General features: G+C 36.6%; 1 protein-coding gene and 1 pseudogene across 5 annotated transcripts in view; one reads left to right on the top strand and one right to left on the bottom strand.

The window, feature by feature from the left end:
• AFG2A (AFG2 AAA ATPase homolog A) overlaps window positions 1–20,385 on the top strand; it is a 350,459-nt gene that overhangs the window by 277,418 nt on the left and 52,656 nt on the right. Inside the window, exon 16 of one of the 5 annotated variants that reach the window (XM_072788494.1) lies at window positions 13,306–13,330. The exons of 3 other annotated variants lie outside the window; for them this stretch is intronic. In XM_072788494.1, coding sequence (XP_072644595.1) covers window positions 13,306–13,330 — 25 coding nt within the window. Of the gene's footprint in view, window positions 1–5,418; window positions 5,525–13,305; window positions 13,331–20,385 lie in introns of all 5 variants that reach the window. One more of the 5 variants, XM_072788492.1, reaches the window with a different exon arrangement.
• LOC140611713 (TATA box-binding protein-associated factor RNA polymerase I subunit D pseudogene) lies at window positions 11,525–12,675 on the bottom strand (annotated as a pseudogene).

Raw genomic sequence — 20,385 nt, 5'->3', positions numbered from 1 at the left:
CTCTCTCTCTCTGTGTCTCTCATGAATAAATTAATAAATAAATACAATATTAAAAAAAAACAAATGATGGTTTGTGAAAAGAGACCACCTCCTTCAAGTTAATTATCACATCCATAACCTCACATATGTGAGCTGTATATGTGAGAAAACTTAGCTTCTACTCTCTTAGCAAATTTCAGTTATGCAATAGTGTTATCTACTCTAGTCATCATGGTATACATTAGGTTCTCAGACCCTTTATTAATCTTATTAACTGAAAGTTTGTACCCTTTTTTTAAAAAAAAGATTTTATTTATTTATTCATGAGAGACAGACAGAGAGAGAGAGAGAGAGAGGCAGAGACACAGGCAGAGGGAGAAGCAGGCTCCACGCAGGAAGCCCAATATGGGACTTGATCCCAGGTCTCCAGGATCACACCTTGGACTGAAGGCAGCGCTAATCTGCTGAGCCACCCAGGCTGCCCTGTACCCTTTTTCTAACTTCTTTCTATTTCCCCAACTCTCCATCCCCTGGAAACCACTCTTCTATATTCTCTGTGTTCAACTTAACCTTTAATCTATTTATATTTATTTAGACTCCACATGTAAATGATACCATACAATATTTGTCTTTGGTGTATTTTACTTAGCAGAATGCCCTCCATGTTCATCCATGTTGTTGCAAATAGCAGGATCCTTTTTCTTTTTTTTCTTTTTTTTTTTTTTAAGATTTTATTAGAGAGAGTACAAGCAGAGGGAACAGCAGAGGAAGGGGGGAAGCAGGCTCTACACTGAGCAGGGAGCCTCATGTGGGGCTCCATCCCAGGGCCCTGGGATAATGACCTGAGCTGAAGCAGACACTTAACTGACTAAACCACCCAGCCACCCTTGGGATTTCCCTTTTTTAAGGTTGTATAATACTCCATTGTCTGTATATGTGTGTGTGTATGTGTGTGTGTGTGTGTATGCACATACACACTCCACATTATATTTATCCATCCATCTGTTGATGGACACTTAGGTTGTTTTTGTAACTTCACCATCATAATTAATACTGCAGAGAACATGAGAGTACATGTTCAAGATATGCTATTAAAGATAATGCTTTCATTGTCTTTGGATATATACCCAGAAGTGGGATTCCTGAATCATATGATAGTTCTCTTTTTAATTTTTTGAGGAACTTCCTTGCTATTTTCCATAATGCTTGTACCAGTTGACATTCTCACCAGCAATACATAGGGGTTCCCAACATCTCTACCTGCATTTGCTATTTCTTATATTTTTGATAATAGCTGTTCTGTGTGACATGATGTCTTATTGTGGTTTGGTTTGCATTCCCCTGATTAGTGAGGTTGACTACCTTTTCATTTACCTGTTGGCCATTTGTATGTATTCTTTGGAAAAATGTCTGTTCGGGTCCTTTGCCCAATTTTTAAATTAGGTTATTTGTTTTTTTGCTCTTGAGTTATATATTATGTATATTTTGGATATTAACCCCTTTTTGCAGATATGGCTTGCAAATATCTTCCCCTATTCCATGGATTGCTGTTTCATTGTTTGATGTTTTTCCCTGCTATGCAGTGGTTTTCTAGTTTGATGTAGTCCCAGCTGTTATTTTTGCTTTTGTTCACCTTTGGTGTCAAATCTAAAATATCATCGCCAAAACCAATGTCAAGAAGCTTACTCCCTATGTTTTCTTCTAGGGATTCTGTAGTTTCAGGTCTTATGTTCAAGTGTTTAATCTATTTCAAGTTGATTTTTGTGTATTTTTGTGTAAGGATAGGTTTTGAAAACTTGGCTAAAGACTTAAGATCCACCTAGGCCGGTTTTTTTTTTGTTTTGTTTTGTTTTGTTTGTTTGTTTGTTGTTTTTTTTTTGGTAACTAAGTCAACATGGGTTCCTCAATTTAACACTTGGTGATGATGGGAAAAGTTGTTGAAAATATCTTAACATACACAGTGTAGATTTTACTGGCATATCTGCTGCCTTGTAATAGTTTCTGATGGTTTCTCATTCCTACAGGATGACTAGGGGAAATATTCTGGTTCACTTTCATATCTCAACCACATCTTGGTGCTATTATCTCACACTGTGTCCACAAGTCATTTTCTTATTTCAGGGCTGTTATTGCAAAGTCCTAGAATGTGTGCTTCCTCAATGTAGCCTTTAAGAACAGAGCCCTTAAAAAAAAAAAAAAAAAAAGAACAGAGCCCTTAAAATATTAGTTTCAGAAAAAGGTTTTATTTCTCCAATTTATACATCAAAATGCTGGTTATGCCTGTATGATACTGTATTAGCTCTGGCTCTTCTGACTGAAACCTTGTGTCCGTATCTGTGCTCTCTTTGGTGGCCTCATCCCGTCATCAGACCATCTGGATTCATGGTAAAAGGAAAGGTGTTTACATATGTTTTGACAAAGAATTCCTTCTTCCATGGGCTCCAAACTGAAGTCAAATCCCCCTGTTTTATAGAAATATGATACTTTCAGTATATTGTAAAATGTCCCCAGAATCATTATAACTAAATCAGCCATTAAGAACTGCACAACTTCTGTTGCATGGGCCACTCAACACCCTGCCCATAGTCATCTGCAACTGCTGAATTATAAGCTTCCCAAAGAGAGGATCTGTAGCATATCTTCGGATCCCCAGAACTTAAGCACTTAAGAGATGCTTTAGGACTTTTTTAAGTAAAAGAATAAATGATCAAATGAAAAATTAAGTGCCTCATGGGTCCAGATGCTATAAACTTCATACTGACTCTGATCTCACTTTTTTCTGAAAACAGCAACTATTTATACATATGCATATTTTTAAAAAATAATAAGCCAGCAACTCATTATTTTACTGTTTGGTGATTTTATATACTTTATGATATGTTAACATAGTAAACTATCTTAACAGAATAGAAGAAGTTGAGTGGGAAAGTACTACATGCAGATGCATGCTGGGAAAACTAATAAAAGCAACTAGAATATAAGCACATAGTATCTCTGCCACTGTTCTTAAGATTTTATAAGAATTAGTTTATTTGTATCTCCAACTATCCTTTCAGATGGGTACTATCTTATCCTTGATTATAAGATACCATCAGTTGTAAGAAACATCATCAAATTAGTAATAGTCTTACATTGTCTGTGTGTTTTGGAGTCATAGAGACTTCCCCTTCAATATGCGTATGTATTTTATGACAAATACTAATTTTAAATGTCAAGCATTTAGAAAAGCATATCTTAGTAATGTTATTAAGTACTTCAGAAATTGATGTCCAGGCCACAAGATACAGAATGCTGGCATGATTCTACATGCAGGTGGCTCTGCATGTTGAGTGCTGACTTCTAAGACATAGGTATGTTGAATGTATGAGCGACCTGTAGAAACTGACTGAATATCCTTAAACAAATTCATAAAACTTCTTATTAAAAATGGTAACCTGATTTACATCTGTTCCCTTCAGAACTGTACTAAAATGAAAGTAAAGAATAAGAAATACATAAATCAGTAATGACAAAGAGTATAAAGAAGACGACAGCAGATGAAAATATAAGTTAAATTTTTGAAGCTGGACAATAAATGAGCAGGTTAGAGAATGCTGGAAACGTTAGGCAAGAGAAACTGATAAGAAGCATCTGATTGCCACAAAAGAACTTAAGAAAGACTCAAGAAATTAGAATATAGGGCACCTTTGAAAAAAGGGAGGAAGGGCTAAAAACGGACTTTGTTGCAAGTCTTTACATAGAAGAGGTACACATCTAGATTCTTTCCCCTGCTCCTCACAGACAGGAGACAATCCTCAACAGAAAACTGGAGCTTTATATTTTTATTTTATTTTATTTTATTTTATTTTATTTTATTTTATTTTAAGCTTTATATTTTTAGAAAAGTTCAACTACAGAGGTTCTGGACATAAAGGCAACCAGTTCCATATGAGCTTGGGTTGGGGGGGAGGCACTGTCAAACTAAAAACAGAGTATTAAATGACTAGAAATATACTTCATGCTGAGACTTCCAAGCCCCCTCCCTTGTTCTGCCCCTGTCGTGCTGTCAGACAAGCAGGGGATTGGTAGATTGCCCTCTGGAGTCTAGAACAGCTCTGCAGATACTTATAAAATATATCTTCATACATTTTCCTTCATATAAAATGTTGTGTGGAAAGACTATTATATAAAAAAGATAAGAATGAATCTGCTTAAACTGGGGCCTATCTCACCTGCATACCTTTCCCTTTTATTCGTGCTGTTACTTCTGGGCATGTTGGAGATTCCGTAGAGCAGTTTAAAAACTATTGCTCTAACTAAAACTACTGAACACATGACTTATTTCACTGTTATTTCTCAGAATTATAGCCTGAGCACCTGTGAGTTTTATGGACTCAAGAATCAGAACACTCATGTGGCATTGCTTACATAATGAGATTGTGTGTCTTTGTGTATGTGAAATACCACCAAAATTCCATCTTGAAAAGTGTGCACCTATCAGTCTTCTTTTTATTTTTTTAATTTTTTTTAAGTTTCTGTGTTATTTTTTTTTAAAGATTTTATTTATTTATGCATGAGAGACATAGAGAGAGAGAGAGAGGCAGAGACACAGGCAGAGGGAGAAGCAGGCTCCATGCAGGGAGCCTGACATGGGACTTGATCCCGGGTCTCCAGGATCCCACCCTGCCTGGGCTGAAGGCGGCGCTAAACCGCTGAGCTACCAGGGCTGCCCCAGTCTTCTTTTTAATAAAATGGCTTTGCCTCAGTTTCAAATAAAATTTAGAACCTCCAATTTTTATATTCCGTACATTTTTTAATTTGAAATTAGTAATTCATATTTATTTTCCCTTGTAAGCATGAACTAAGGCAAACATAGAACATCCAAATAGCACTGTATTTGGGGTGGGAAGTCCTGTATGTCCAGTGTTCCTTGTAATACATCCTTTGTCCCTCTAATTGCTATCCTTTCTTTTTTCCCATGTCATTCCTGTAAAAGCAACTGTTGACAGATTTATAGTTTTAAATAGCTTTCCAGATACAATCTCCTCTGGTAAATAAAACTAGAAGATGAGATTAAAGAATAAAAACATAACTTAATGCTATGAGAATTTCAATTTTTGTATAGTGTGGTCATTATGGGATGCCCATGACATCGGGTTTAAATCTGCCTGCATACCATGAAAATATAAAACACAATAGTAGAACATAGCAATAGCTTTCCTGTCTGAAAAAATGATTTATCATTGTTAAGTATTAAAAATACCGACTTCATTGCCTTTATTACTTGCATACTTTCTGTGAGGAAGGGTAGTCCCTAACCAAACATTTTGAGAACTGGTTAATGTTTATATTTATTTGTAAATATAGAAATACAATGAAGATATAACTGTAAACCTTTTATGCTGTGTGCATCAAAGAATTTAAGTTCATGTTGCTTTCCCATTCATCTGTTCCTCTTAGATTGTTCAACTAAATAATGCAGAAAACATAACTTATGAAATTAAAAAAGGAACATAACTTTTAAAAAACTCTACCTGTAATTTTGAAGAATTAAAACCTTAAGCAAGTGAGTATCTTGGCAAATTATTTTAACCTGAAGCTTGATCAAAGTACAATTAGAAGAATACCCTGAATCACAGATATATTATTATCTTTTTATGCTCAACCTAAAAAGCAGATGCACAGATTACCATTTCAACTCAGAGGGTAGGTTTTATGAAAATAAGTTACATGTGAAAATCAGCAGAGCAGCCCACCATTTTTATCCCCCAATCCTTCTCTGAGGACTTTTGTAACACCTCTGAAGCAGCAGAGTCATTGAGTTATGTCCACATCAGTAATAGGATATACCCGGATTTAACACAATTGATGATATCCTTATAGTCTACTGCAGCATAATGCTAGAGAGTAATTGTAGCACTCCAGAAAACAAAACAAAACCAAACAAAGCCCACAACCATTTAGGTGCTATTTCAAGGTCAAAGCATTACTTAGATACACCTTTAAGGAAAATTGTAGCTTCCCAACTTGGCAAGAAATAGTTGTAATGGCTTGAAGATAGATATCTTCAGCTCTTTTTTACCATCTCCTGGCTTTCTGCCTGTGGAAACAGCTTTAAAATACCCATTTGGGGGGGGGAGGGTATTTAAAAATTTATTAATTTAAAAAATTTGATGAGGACTCTTTTGTTACCAAAAGTTGATGGCATTCATGAATTCCTGTCAGTGAAACACAGCAATGCATAGCCCTGGGGAGGCAGGGGGAGTCCATGTGAATTTCACCCCTTAACTTAGGCAGTACTCAATCACTATGGCCTTATTTGGTGTCCTTGCCTGTGAGCTTCATTTTTATATAGTTTTTCATACAATGTTCTTGGCTTGAAGGATGTCCTGAACCCTCTGTGTTAGCTTTCCTTTTACTCTCCTTTGGTTTCTAGCTGGTTTACTGATTCCTAAGCACGAAGTTGCCTAGGTACTTGAGACTCATTGTGTATTTGATAAACTGTGATGTATGTATATAATTAGTAGTAGTATGTCACTGTTTTTCTTTTTTTATGTTCCAAAACTATACTGATAATTTTGGTTTTCTCACTGGAATATGAATAAGACTTACCTGTACTGGTTTTGAAAGGATTAGATAATCAGTATTTTAGATGCTAAGTATCATGATGACATTAACAAAAATGCACTGCAGTGCATAGTGATTCTTTGAGGTGCTGGCAAGAATGTTCTTTCCTATCAACTCATCAGTGCTTCCACCAGTCAGCAGAAGCAGTGGAAAACTTCATTACTTTCCTGACTAAATACACACAAAGTCTATCTCTAGGATTTGACTATTTGCAAAACTTGGCTATGCACAAGTATGTCTTAAACCCATGAAACTTCCCTTCCACGTCTCTTCATATTGGCTTGCTGTTTAACAGTATCATTCTCCTTCAGTTTCCACTGGATGTTAAATGACTGGATGCTAAACATTAGGATTGCTTTCCTGATAGTCCTCTCACATCAGAGCTTCCCTTACCAGCTTCACTTATATTCTGGAAAATGATCCAGAAGAACTGGAACTTCAGGAATTAGAGACAAGTTACAGCCAGAAAGGGGGCATATTCACCTGTGGAAGCTGATAAGGATACATGAGATACAAGCCTCATAGACCACTCACAGGGACTTATACTACTTAAATTGGGTTATAAATCATTTTTGTTGGGGAAAATATGGTAGATTCTTTATTGGTCTTCATTATATTAATGTTAGGAATGTTTGCCAAAATTTTGAGTACTTACTATATGTTAGACGTAATAGTAAGTACTTTACATAAGTTATTTTAATACAACAGCCCTCTGAGGTACAAAATTAGTATACTCATTTTACAGAAGAGAAAACTATAGCTTAAAGTAACTTTTTCAAGATCTCACAGCTAACATCTAGTGAAATCAATATTTAAACCCAAGTGTGACTCCAAAACCTATGCCTTTAAATCCTGATTTCCTTGGCTATTCATTGTTCCTTTAGAATGGTTTTGAATGTTTCCAGTAAATGGGAGTGGGGTGGAGGAGGGAATGGTGGGAGAAGACAAATGTACTGACAATGGAAGATTTCTTTCAAAACCTTGAGGAAAATGATTTATAACTTAGCATTATATGCCAGACCAAACTTCAGAAATGTGAAGATTGAATAAAGGCACTTTATAATATTCCTGAAGAGACTCAACATGTACTTGTTTTTACAAAGTTACTTAAGGTTGCATGCCAGCTAAACAAAAGAATAACTCAAGAAATGGGAAGACAAGAAAGAGTAATAATGGAAAGTCTTAGGATGAGCATTGTGCTGCAGGGCTAGGGAGAAGTCAGTTCATATGGAACAGGAGGAAAAATTCAACTTGCCTTTAGAGGCTTCCAGATGAAAGTAACCCTTACTGAAGAAAAAGATCACAAAAGTTTCAACAAAAATGGTGAAGAGTATTATGAGAGCAATGTAGGATGTCCAGAAAGGGAAATAAATGCAATGAAACTTTAAAAGAAATAGAGAACACATCCAGTGGGGGAAGATCAAAAAAGCCTTCATGGAAGAATTAACATTTTGATGAGCTTTAAAAGATACAAATAGTTTTGTGAGGAGACTACGGGAGAGAATGCATTTTAGGCAGAGGCAGAGACAAAGAAGTATATGGGATTCACTAGAGCCTAGACATACTGAAAAATGGGCTGTCCAGTGTTTCAAGGTAAGGCTGTAAAGTTTGGTAAGGAGTATTTTGTAGGGAGCCTAGAATATGTACATTCTGGAAGCTCATCCTTTACTAGGTAAGCCTAAAGAACTTTTGAAAATTTTTGAAGTGATATCAGAGCTATGATTTTGGAAAATTAGTCTGGAAACAAGATGGCTAGTCAGGAAGCTAGGAGAAAGGTTAAGAGTGGTATAAAGTAGAAAGAAGACAAAGTAAATGGAATAAAGATGAGAGTCAAAGTCAAACATCAAAACTGACTCAACCTTTTCAGCCTGAAGACTGGGCAAATGATATTTCTGTAACAGCAAGTATAATATAGTAGTTAAGGGGTGCCTGGGTGACTCACTGGGTTAAGCCTTGAACTCTTGATTTCAGCTCAGGTCATGATCTCAGGGTCATGAGATTGAGCTCTGAGTTGAGCTCAGCTGGGTGTGGAGTCTGCTTAAGATTCTCTTTCTCCATCTCTCTCTTTCTCACACACAGATACATACGTACATATATAAAGTCTTAAAATACACACACACACTTATATAGTAGTTAAGTTTCTATTTGTTGTAAGTAAAAGATACTGGCTAAAACTGATTTGAGCCAAAACAAAGGATATTTTCAAAATAAACTATGATATCTCAGTATTTAAGGAACAGGACTTTGGACTGTCAGGGACTAGAAGGACTCCACAATCCTCAACAACAGAAATTATAACTGCTTTGCAGATGTGAATGTGAATCATCTACCCTCAACTTTTGTTTCTCTCAGTTCCAAAGTCTGTGGAGAAAGAATCTGATTGGCTCATTCTGAGTCATGTGTTTGCCCCTCAACTAATTGATTCTGATAGGGAAACAAGATCATACCTTTATAGATAAGGCCGCTGGAAGACTCATTTCAGTGGTATATACTAGAGAAGAGGAAAATGTTATGAGATAGGCCATGTATAATTGATCAGTGTATATGTTCTATTCTTGAATACACAGATTAGACACACACTTACCTACCCATACTTCCAGACGAATGTCTTGTTTTTCTGTAGACAACTGTAAATATGTTCTGCCCTACAAAGGAAAGTATTTCAATAGAGGATCATTTGACAACCAAAAAAAAAAAAAAATGCTATAACCAAGGGATTAAATTGTAAGTATAAGTATCACTAGTATCCTCTGTATACAATGGTTAGAAAAAGATAGGATAGAAGAAAAGCTAATGACAAAGTATCATTTTAAAAAAGAAAAGGAAAATAAAAATAAAGGCTACATTCATAATTTCTGCACTTGGCAATGGGACTATATTCTTTAAGACTTACTTTCTCCATTGACACTTCGTGTTCCTCTTTGCCCTTGATTAGTACTTCATCAAGTCAAAGTAGAGTTCTTATACTGTTGATATGACCCAAACCTACATTCCTAAAGAATCTGAGCTCTGGATGGAATTGTTTGTTTAAAGTTGTGATAATCATCAATTAGTCCTAACCAGTGGTCATAGTAGTACAAGATGTTCTGCCTCAGAGGTTACCAAGGTCTAATGCCAACTCATTATTCATTCAGCTCTGTCCTCTTTGGCTACAGTAAGTAGAACTACCCCATCCATCCTGAGCCTGGGAGTTTGTGAATGAGCCTCAAAATAGCACTTGATTTAGTTTTGCTCTACTGGAGGGTTTAACTAAATATCCCTAGTTGTGGTATGAAGAGTAGAGTTAAGATAGATGTGACAGAAGCCGAGGTAATAGCCCACATGAAGGAATATTAATTAGGGCCTAACCTTGTATTAGTTAAAGGTAGTGAAATGAGGGAAATTCATAAAGCATTTAGGAAGCAGGACTTAGGGGATTAATTAGAAAGAGAAAAGAATCAAAGGTGACTTGCAAGTAGCTACCTAAGTGATGATAGTGCCATAAAGTGAGAGAAAAAAATATAGGGCAGATTGGGACTCCTTCACTATCAAGGACTTCTGAATTACCCAGGAAGAGATGTCAGCAGGTGGTAGTTGATATACAAATTAGGAGGTGAGACCAAGAAAATAAAGGAGATTACACTGTAGAATATTTAAAATAGGAAGAATAAAGGGCCCAAGAAAGAAATCTGGAACACCAAAATCTAAAAGGTAGACATAAGAAACAGAACAGAAATGATTGGAGTGAAGTGGGTTCTGGAAACCTTTTGGATACCGAGCATTACCAAATAACAACAGAAAGGTTTGGGTCTATTGAGTTTAGCAATATGCAAGTCATTAGCGACTTCATTGAGAGCAGGAGTAGTGAGGGCAAAATCTAAATTGTGGAGAACTGAAATGAAAATGGAAAGTGAGGTATTACTGTAGGTGTCTCTTTTAAGAAATTTGAACAAAAAAGAATGGAGAGATATTAGATTGGTATCTGGAGAAATATTGGTGAGGCCAGGACTAGGATGGGATAGACAAGTATGTTTATAGACTGAGGAGGAAAAGTCAGACGGAGAATGAAAACATCCAGGCAAGAAAATGGGGAAAGGAATAACTAATGAAGGAAGGTCAGAGAGGATTGGGATCATGAGCAAAAAGTAAGGCTTGGCCCTCAGCTGAAGGAAGGGAACCCTGTTCTCTTATATTGTTGAGAAAGAAGTAAGGATCATAGCAGATATAGATGATTTTGTAGGTAAGGGCCTGGAGAGGTGAAGAAGGGGAATGGATTCAGTGATCACAAGCCTCAACTGGAATCTATTTCATGAGTCTTTTATCTGACCCATAGAATTATTAAATTCATATATAATATTAAGTTTTACCCTTTTCCATGTGTGATGTAATACATAGTAAAGTCCAGTCTCTCTCTTTTGAGAAACAGATACAGAAAATCAAATTATAAAAATGTAAACATACTGAGATGAAGGTGTCTATGGATTCTCTTAATGGAGTAGATCATCTAGACTAGTTTTCATTTTGTTGGAACTTTCCCTCAATTGAAAAGATCTATTATGTAACATTTTAATTAATATAGATCTATTGCATAAAGAGAAATGAGAAGCTCTGTATATGTGGATGATCATAAACTCATAGGAAGATTTTATTACTACAGATAAGACTATTTTCTCGATAAGAAAGTCAGATTGAATATACTGATGTGACAAATGATCCTTTAGTCTCTTAGTTTTACATACTTACTGTTTAGGTCAGGGCCTGTGTTAGTGGTCTTGTCTATGAAACACTTTTGCTCAAATGAAATTTCTACTATACTATGTATTGCTTACATTCTGACCTACTTGACAATCTAGTATCAGATTCACTATTACAAAAATTAGCTACATACTATGTTAGCTGTAACTCAGTGTAGTCTTTTTTTTTAATTAATAAATTTCTATTTAAGATATTTGACAAAGTTAATAAAATTTTTATTTAAGATATTTGACATGTGATTCCTTCTGCCACCAATCACCATAGTTCCACCAAAGCCAGAGTGATGATCTTCAAAATAGCACTTTTAAAACAAACTTTTGTTCAATCCACAGCTGTCACTGTCCAGAGGTCTTCTTGGATCTCCACTTGAATATGGACATACTTCAAAAACTCCCCACCATTTAGGGTCTAAATAGATAAACGATCTTCCTGGTTCTCAAACATCCTTTAAGTCCAGACACTGTTTTCAAGTGAAAAGCCTTAATATTCATATTCCTATCTCTTCCTTTTCAGACCATTCTATCCTCTGTCCCATGTTTTTGGATTTTGATGCTCTCTTTTTAGACGAAGCAGCTTCTTCAGTATATTCCTCTTGTCTTAAATACAGATTCATTTTCTTTGGTATTTCAGAACTTACTATGAATTCATTATTGTCCACCAATTTGATATCACATCCATCATCATGTTCAAGAGTTGTTGCAGCCTCTTCCACTGTTTCTGACTCTTCGATAGGAGAGAGAGATCCATCATCATCCAAGTATTTGTATCTACGACTGTCAAAATCTTCCCTTTCTAAATCTTCACCAACATTAATTTATTTCAAGGATTCCTTGAGATAGTATTCATACTTCAATTTTTCAAGGTAGTTGAAAAATCCTCTTGCCACCGCTTGCTCAAAGCTTAAAATCTTTCTCCATGGTAATAGCTTTTTTACATTCTCAGATTCTAAAAATGGGAACCCAGATCCTTTGTCTTTAACTTGTTTCTTATTTATTTGGGAGCATCTAGTGGTTTTTCTTCCTTCTGGTCTTCCCCTTGGTCTTTCTTTTGGCTTATATTTCCTCTTTTTACGTTTCTTTTTTTTTAATCTTTCAAAAATAGCTTTTAAAGTCAGTGGTCTTGGTTCAAAAGAGGAGTCACTAGATGAATCCCTGCTTCAACACCTCCAGATGAACGAACAAACTTTCTAATAGGGTTTCTTTGCCCCTGTTTTGGTGAGTAAGGGACACACTGAGTCTTAAATAAGCTGCTACCAGAAGAATTATCACTTTCATTGTCAATTTCTACAGCTGAATTAGATGCCATTATAGGTTGAGAAAATTTGTTACTTATTCTCCCCCAAGTCCTCTCCAAATTTTATTCACCACTTGTTTGCTTCAGAGTTCTCAACAACCACGCGGAAGGAAAGAACTCAGTGTAGTCTTAAAGGGTTTTCTCAATTATTTTAATACTTGTTCTTTTGCAGTGATCTGAAAACCATTTCTACTTTCCAGAAAGAATGCCTTTAGCATTAAGGCTTCAGAATCTTTTTTTTTTTTTTTTTTTTTTTTTAGATTTTTTTATTTATTTATTTATTCATGAGAGACAGATAGAGGAGAGAGAGAGAGAGAGAAAGAGGCAGAGACACAGGCAGAGGGAGAAGCAGGCTCCATGCAGGGAGCCCGACGTGGGACTCTATCCCGGGTCTCCAGGATCAGGCCCTGGGCTGAAGGCGGCACTAAACCGCTGAGCTACTACCCAGGCTGCCCAGGCTTCAGAATCTTAAAGTGAATTGATTGATCAGGGAAGATTTAACAATGCCTGGCTCACAGTTTGTACTTAATAAATGTTTGATGAGTGAAAGACTGAATGCATGCAATTTCATTTTTGTGAAAATTTACTACCCTAAAAATTTGTCTCTGGAAAGAAGTAGTACACGTTCTTTTTGGAATATCTGAAACCATTGAATCTTACTTAATTCTATTAACAAAAACTTTTGAGTCCCAGGCCCTCACCAAGACACTCACTAAAGGTAAAGAGACCATGCTTACTTCCTTTTACATTGGTTATGAGTTCTGATTTTTGATGATAACAATTTTGGATCAATGCTAGGTTTTGGCAAGGTTCAGATTAATTATATAAAAGAGTACATTTAAAAAAAAATTCTGTCATATCCAATTACCCAGTTCTCTAGCACAAGTGCTTTAGGCACTGACTTAATCTAGAAATGATCATGTGAGAGGCCATCTGGTAATGACAGGATGTCATTCTTATATGAAAGAACCTAAGGCAGTAATCTGGAATAAAGGACCATCAGTTGATCTCAAGAGAGCTATCTGAAACATTTTGGTCAAAGTCAAGTTCACTGAGGGTCATATTTTCAACTAAGAAGAAGATTCCCGGAGTAAATTCCAGGGTTCGAATAAAAACAACTCATATACTGTTATTTTAATTGAATTATATCCCACCTTAGTTTTCTCCATAGTATGTTTTCTTCAGACACATTCTTCTTCCATGATTGTCTGATGTTTTGTTTTGTTTTGTTTTTTTGAACCTCATGGTGTTCCAGTTACATGTAAACAATACAGACAGTGATACTTTCTAAAATATCCCATTTCTACCCCTTGAGTCTATGTTTTCCCTTTTCTGGTAAATGACTTTGGGAGCCTACAGAAACCAAATAATGAGAACCCCTAGAAGTAGTGTAGTAAATGAGATTGCTAGTGGTATTTTCATAAAGTTCTAGTTGCCTCTACTATTGTCTTTGATTTGTTCTTTTAAAAGGTTCTTACCTACAATGTGTTTTCATTATTTTAGTCTCTTTGAGGTCAGGAAAATGACCTGGAGATAAAAGGAAGTCCTGTGGCAATTTGACTTATATTCTTAGCTAACTGACTTAATTGGCTTATGTCTTAATTTTTGTTTATGAAACAAAATATAAAGTATGTGATAAATGCATATGTACAATATGATGCTTTTTCTTAGGTATGTACATTCCAGAAATTGGCTATATTTGTAAATTAGGGTGGCTTGTGTACTGAAGCTTTTTTGGGTTTTGAGGGTTTGTTTTTTGTTTGTTTGTTTTTTAAGATTTTATTTCAGACAGAGAGAGTGTGCATCAGCAGGGAGAAGGGGCAGAGATAGAAGCAGACTCCCTGCTGAGCAGGAAGCCCAACAGGGGGCTGAATCCCAGGACCCCAGGATCATGACCTGAGCCAAAGTTAGATGTTTAACCAACTAAGTCACCCAGGCACCCCTGTACTAAAGTTTTAGAGGGAAATTTTAAGTCATAATCTCTATGTCTCTGATATAAAGAATACCTGGGTATAAATGAAGCAAATCTTGTGGATTCTGAAATAGACCTCAAGATTTAGAACTATGGTAAAGAAATCTGAAATTTATTAATTATTTCCTTACTGTGAGATCATATTGTCTCTGGTTAAAAAGACACTTTCTTTTAAAGCTTCAACTAAAAGAAATGTATGCAAAATATATATACAATTAGCAGTATTGCAGAAATAAAGAGTTCAGTCTCAGGAATTAGGCAGACCTGGATTTGAATGTACACCACCAAGAATGAACCCTAATATAAACTATGAACCCTGGGTGCTAATGATATGGCAATGTAGATTCATGGATTTTAACAAATGTACCCCTCTTCTGGAGGATATTGATAATGGGGGATGCTCTGTATATGTTAGTACAAGAGGTATCTGTATTTTCCACTGTGATTCTGAAGCTGCTCTAAAAAAAAAAAAAAAAAAGTCTATTAAAACAACAACAACAAGAAGAAACAGGATGGGAGGAAATAAAAGCCTACTCTCTGAGCCTGCCCTTTTTGCCACTGCCTATTGTACACACTCAGCCTTTGCACTCTCCGCAGCCCTCTCTTTCTCCCAACCTCAGTCACATCCATGTGGATGGTTAAAGCAGCTTTTTTCCCTCCAGTCAGTTCCTAGAAACTGTGCCATAAAGGAGACCATCACAAAACAGATCGTTATTGAAAGAATTATATTTCCTTATACAAACAACATTATAATGGAGGATTGCATTCGTGCCCAGAACTTGCCATCAAATAAAGTATGCTCCAAGTTCTCTTTAATGAGCCTGAGTATACACTACACACTAATCAGGATCCTGTGTACCATAGGTGATTGGTCCATAAAAATACAACTCTGGAAATAATTGTGTTTTATAACCACTTTTGGAGAGCGTATTCCTTTTAAACCTTACATGAATTGTTGTTACCGTTAGGATGCTACCTGTCTGAATCAGCAATGTCATCCAGCTGTCTTTGTGGCCTGAGGGACAGGGCACCAAGACTGGTTTATCAAAGGATTGAAATGGTTGAAGAGCAGTTCCCTAACGAAGGGGGCTTTATTTGCTCAGGAGAAGCACTGAGATTATCCACCCCCCAAAAAGAAAATAATACTATGAGGAAGAAGACGGAGACAGGGAAGGGAAGGCAAAAGAAAGAATGCCATACTTCCGAGTTCAAGGTTGTGAGACAGCTACTTAGGATGTTTTACAAGATTTTCTTTTAATACAGAAAGGAAAAGTCAGTGTTTGTTCCATAACAGAACATTTATTATATAAAAATTATTTTGCTTTGGGATGCCTGGGTGGCTCAGCCGTTGAGCATCTGCCTTCAGTGATCCTGTGGTCCAGGGATCGAGTCCCACATTGGGCTCCTGCATGGAGCCTGATTCTCCCTCTGTCTCTATCTCTGTCTGTGTGTCTCTCATGAATAAATAAATAAAAATCTTTTAAAAAATTATTTTGCTTCACAAAAACTATGAACATAGATGCCTCACACTTTTATATTTCCTTTGTTTCTGATAGTCTAGGTCGGATGCTCCATAAAGTTTTTATCACCATGTGATCTGTAAAGCATATGTTCCATCAGAAAATCCTTCTAGTCACCAGCTCTCTGGTTTCCATAGAGGTGTTGATGGAAACTTACATATAATTCCAGAGTAGCATTCTGCTGCAAAGGATTTTATAAAACATTAAATTCTGATACGGGGGATAATGTTGTAAAAATCATTCTTGATCCCTCAATAATGCTGCATATTAATGGCTATGTAGCATTTGGCTTCAAAATTTCTAACTGCGTAAACTTGGATTTCATAGTAGTGTAAAAAGTATTCTGCTAGAAAAAAGTAGATACTTGACTTTTTTACAGGCTTAGAGAGATCTGCTGTATCTTTCAAGTAAATGTTTCCTACCACTATTACCATCTTTCTGTTCATCTACAGGGAAAAAAAAAAAGAAAAAAAAATGCCAGTTTTTCTTACCCAGAATCCACAATTTGAGTCAAGCCTAGTTTCATATGAATGTTCTGTGTAATGGGGAGTTAACTATCTAAATCAGGGGTCAGCAAACTAGGGTCTGCAGGTCAAATCTGCCCCACAGTCTGTTTTTGTAAGACCTGGAGGCTAAGAATAGTTTTACACTTTTAAGTGTTTGAAGAAAATCAAAAGTAGAAGTAAAATACGTGAAATTCTAATTTCAGTGTCCATAAAGTTTTATTGGTACACAGCTACACACATTCATTTTCCTATTGCCTATGGCTGCTTTCACACTAGAGATGGATCTGAGTACTTACAAGAGGGACTGTGTTCTATTGCAAAGTCTAAAAAAATTGCTACCTGGCATAAATTTGTTGGCCCCTGATTTAAATAATTTCACTATCTACCACTCTACCCACATACTTATATTCACTTTCTCTCCCTGTCTCCCTTTCCCCCACCCCATCCTATTTTCCTCTACACACACAACCGTTTTGAACTTGGATATTACAATGACAAAGAAATCAAATTGTGAGCCTATAGTAATTCGTAAGCGGAAACACGTTTTAATTTCCCCTTGACTTGTCAACTCTATCCTCCCTGTCTGCTTTCCCTTTCCTCTGCTGCCTTTAGATAGTGTTTCTAAGGCCATGCCATTTTCCCAACATATTTTGTTTTTAAGGTGGGGGTTAGATCTTGATACATCTTTTAACTTCCATGGAACGTTCCCTGTTAGTATGTGGTCCCATTTTTAACCTATTTGCAGACACCCCCGATTATCTAAAATCACTTTCACATGGGGCTGAGGTTAAGCTTTATTTCTCTTGGCATGTCTCTGCCACAGCAGACACTTCCTCTTTGCCTTGAAAGGACAAAACGATGTTCAGCTGTCTGGGCTTAGGCCCAGTATTTGATTTATACATTATTTAATTTCCTCTTGAAAATTGGAAGCAGGGCTTTCAGGAATGGAAGTCAGTATTTTTCATTTGTTTAAGAACACTTTTAGGTCTAATATAATCATCAGTAGTAAATGTCAGCATGATTGTGAGTGACTTAAGGTAAAACAAATAAAACATGAATACAAAGGAAAAGTATTTGACAATGGAGAATATCTGAAGTTTTTGAATAATCATTATTGTATTTGTTATTAAGTTTTTTTGTGCTAATGTTCATTCAACAAACTTCTCTGAGCTACATTTTGGGGCACCTGTCTTTATTCATTGAAGGAAAGACCTTTCACCATTATGTTAATAGTTCAAATTTTGGGGTGATTAGAAGTTCGAGGAAGACTTAATATAAACATACCAGTAATTTTACAGAGGATTTTTGGTTTCTGTCTAAGCTGCTACTGCATTTTATCTCCACAATTAAGTTCATGCACATGCCAGTATATATATGCCAAAGTGGTTTGAAATTCTTACAGCAGTGAATGCAGGAAATTAAAAATTAACTCTGGAAATACCATTTCTTGTTCTACATCCACTTTTGGGTAGTGTGTTCCTTTTTAAATCTTACTTAGATTGTTGTTACTCTCAGGTTACAACCTGTCTCCTTTTTTTACCACCAAAGTTCTCAAAAATCTGGCACACCTAGTGCCTCCACTTCCTCACTCCTGATTTACTTCTCAAACCCTGATGGATGGCCTCTCCCTCCTTCCACCACTGCTGAGCTGATCTCACTTTTCCTCATCTCCAATCCAGTAACCAGCTCTGAGTCCTTGGCTTGCCTTCTGCCCATATCCCAGAATACCCCTTTCCTGAGACCCTCTTCCAGTTTTCATGTGGACTGTTTTAGGTTCCTCTAATTCTTCATCTCTTACACACACTCCTCTCCTAGTATCAATCTAAGCTAAAATATTCCCAGAATTCTGTTTCTTGGACCTCTTCTCTCCCTATACTCTTAGCCTTTTCCTTCTCATCCTTCCTCAGTGCCTGAGATACTTGAAGAGAATTTAGAGGGCTGCAAGGAGCACAGTTTGAAAAAACCACCCCAGTCCTGTGAGATGACTTCATTTGAGTCCCTGGGTTCAGCCCACCCTGTGTCACCTCTGGGCCTTGCTCAGGAGTGTTCCCTCACATGGAGGGCCTTGCTGCCAGCACCATTATCTTTATCTTCACATTCCTTTTAAGCTCATTCCTCAAGAGTCTACTCTTTAGTGTCTCTGAGCTCCCAGTAGATGTTTTCTCTTCCTCATCTGAGCTACAGGAGGGACAGCCTGATATGATGGATAGAGCAAAGATTCTGGAGTCAGGCAGATAATATATTTAAATCTGGACCCACCACATGCCTGTTTGTGTGATGTTGGGCAAATTTACCTACATGCTATAAATGTCAGTTTCTTCATTTATAAATGGTGAGGGAAGGTGAATGCTACTTACCTCATGGGCTTTACGTAGATTAGACATATGCAAGTCTAGAACACTTGTGGTGCTTGCTGTAGTAGTAGTAACTGTTATCATCCTCATCAGTAGTAGTCTTCTATCTCAGCATTCCATGCTTCCCATGTCAGTTACTTCACTTCACTTGCTAAGTAGGCATCATATAGCTGCCTTCTTCCCCCTTCTGAATTCTAAGCTCCTAGAGACTATCTTTATATTCCCCTACTCCCCTAGAGCATAAAACAATGGCCTATAAATAGATTCTCCTGAGGGAATTGAATTAAGTAGAATGGCCCTTCTCCCCCCTTAAAAGAAATGCTGATTTCCCGGTGTTTTTAGGATTCAGAGCTGGTATATTTGTAGCTCTGTCTTCATATTTTAATCAAATATTAGCATACCAAAAAGTCATTGTTGTTATATTTTGTCATACTGAATCTTGAAACTAGCCTTTGAAATGATTGCATTTTAATTCCTCAGACACTTAAGGACCTGCATAGTAGAGCTGGATAGCCTGGAATAATTCTTATTTTTGAAAATACTACTTTGTACCTTATATATAAATGCTATCAGTAGTAAAAATGTATTTTAAATAGAGATTAATATATATTTATTTTTAATTTATATTTAAAGTTCTTACATTAAAATGTATCTTTGATTTTATACTTTGATTTATAAAATTGAAGCCAAATGCATAGTTTTATAGCTTAAAAACTATAGTTTTTAACATAGTTTTTATAGCTAGTTTTGTAGCTAGCAGTTTTTCCTTTTACATAGTAATTTTTTCTTCTTAAATCCTTATTTTCTACCTCTGAAATATATTTCTGGAAACAGATTTCTGGAAACAGATTTTTTGCTTCACAAGAAGCGTCACTTTTTCACAAATCACACATTTTCCTGAACTGCCTTGTTTGTTGTTCGGCGAACCAGGAATGTACATTCCTGGTGATTTTTGAAGAAGAAAGTAGGGAAAGAGTTGTTGTGCCTTCACTGGTCTGAACTTCTGTGATGGAGGACCGCTGAAGCTTGTGGATATGACTGACAGACAGGACAAGTAGGCTTTGAGAGAGACAACAGCATAAGTCCACCAGTACCCCAGAGTCACTGAGATCTCCCCTGGTCAGGCATTCATCAATCAGAAAGCCCCTCTGGAGCAGCAGTTTCACAGAGCTGGGTATTAGATGGTGTACTCAGAGCTGGGAACAAGCTGTGCTTCCCTGAGCTAAGGATACCTCTGCGGTGAGCTCTGGGAAGGTGTGCTCGGGGTAGCGGTGAGGTCAAGAAGGGGAAGGGATGGCCAAAGTGAATTCACACTTTGAATGTTTTCAGGAGTTATTTGTAACCACTCAGGAATATAAAATAGTATCACAGCTGAGAGCTTTGTTTAACATTCCATTGAGCTCTAATCTCTACTTAATCTC

This window comes from Canis lupus, chromosome 20, assembly GCF_048164855.1.
Source record: "Canis lupus baileyi chromosome 20, mCanLup2.hap1, whole genome shotgun sequence".
NCBI classification, from domain to species: Eukaryota; Metazoa; Chordata; class Mammalia; order Carnivora; family Canidae; genus Canis; species Canis lupus.
Note: the sequence above shows the minus strand (reverse complement) of the source record. Positions and strands in the feature narration are given on the sequence as shown.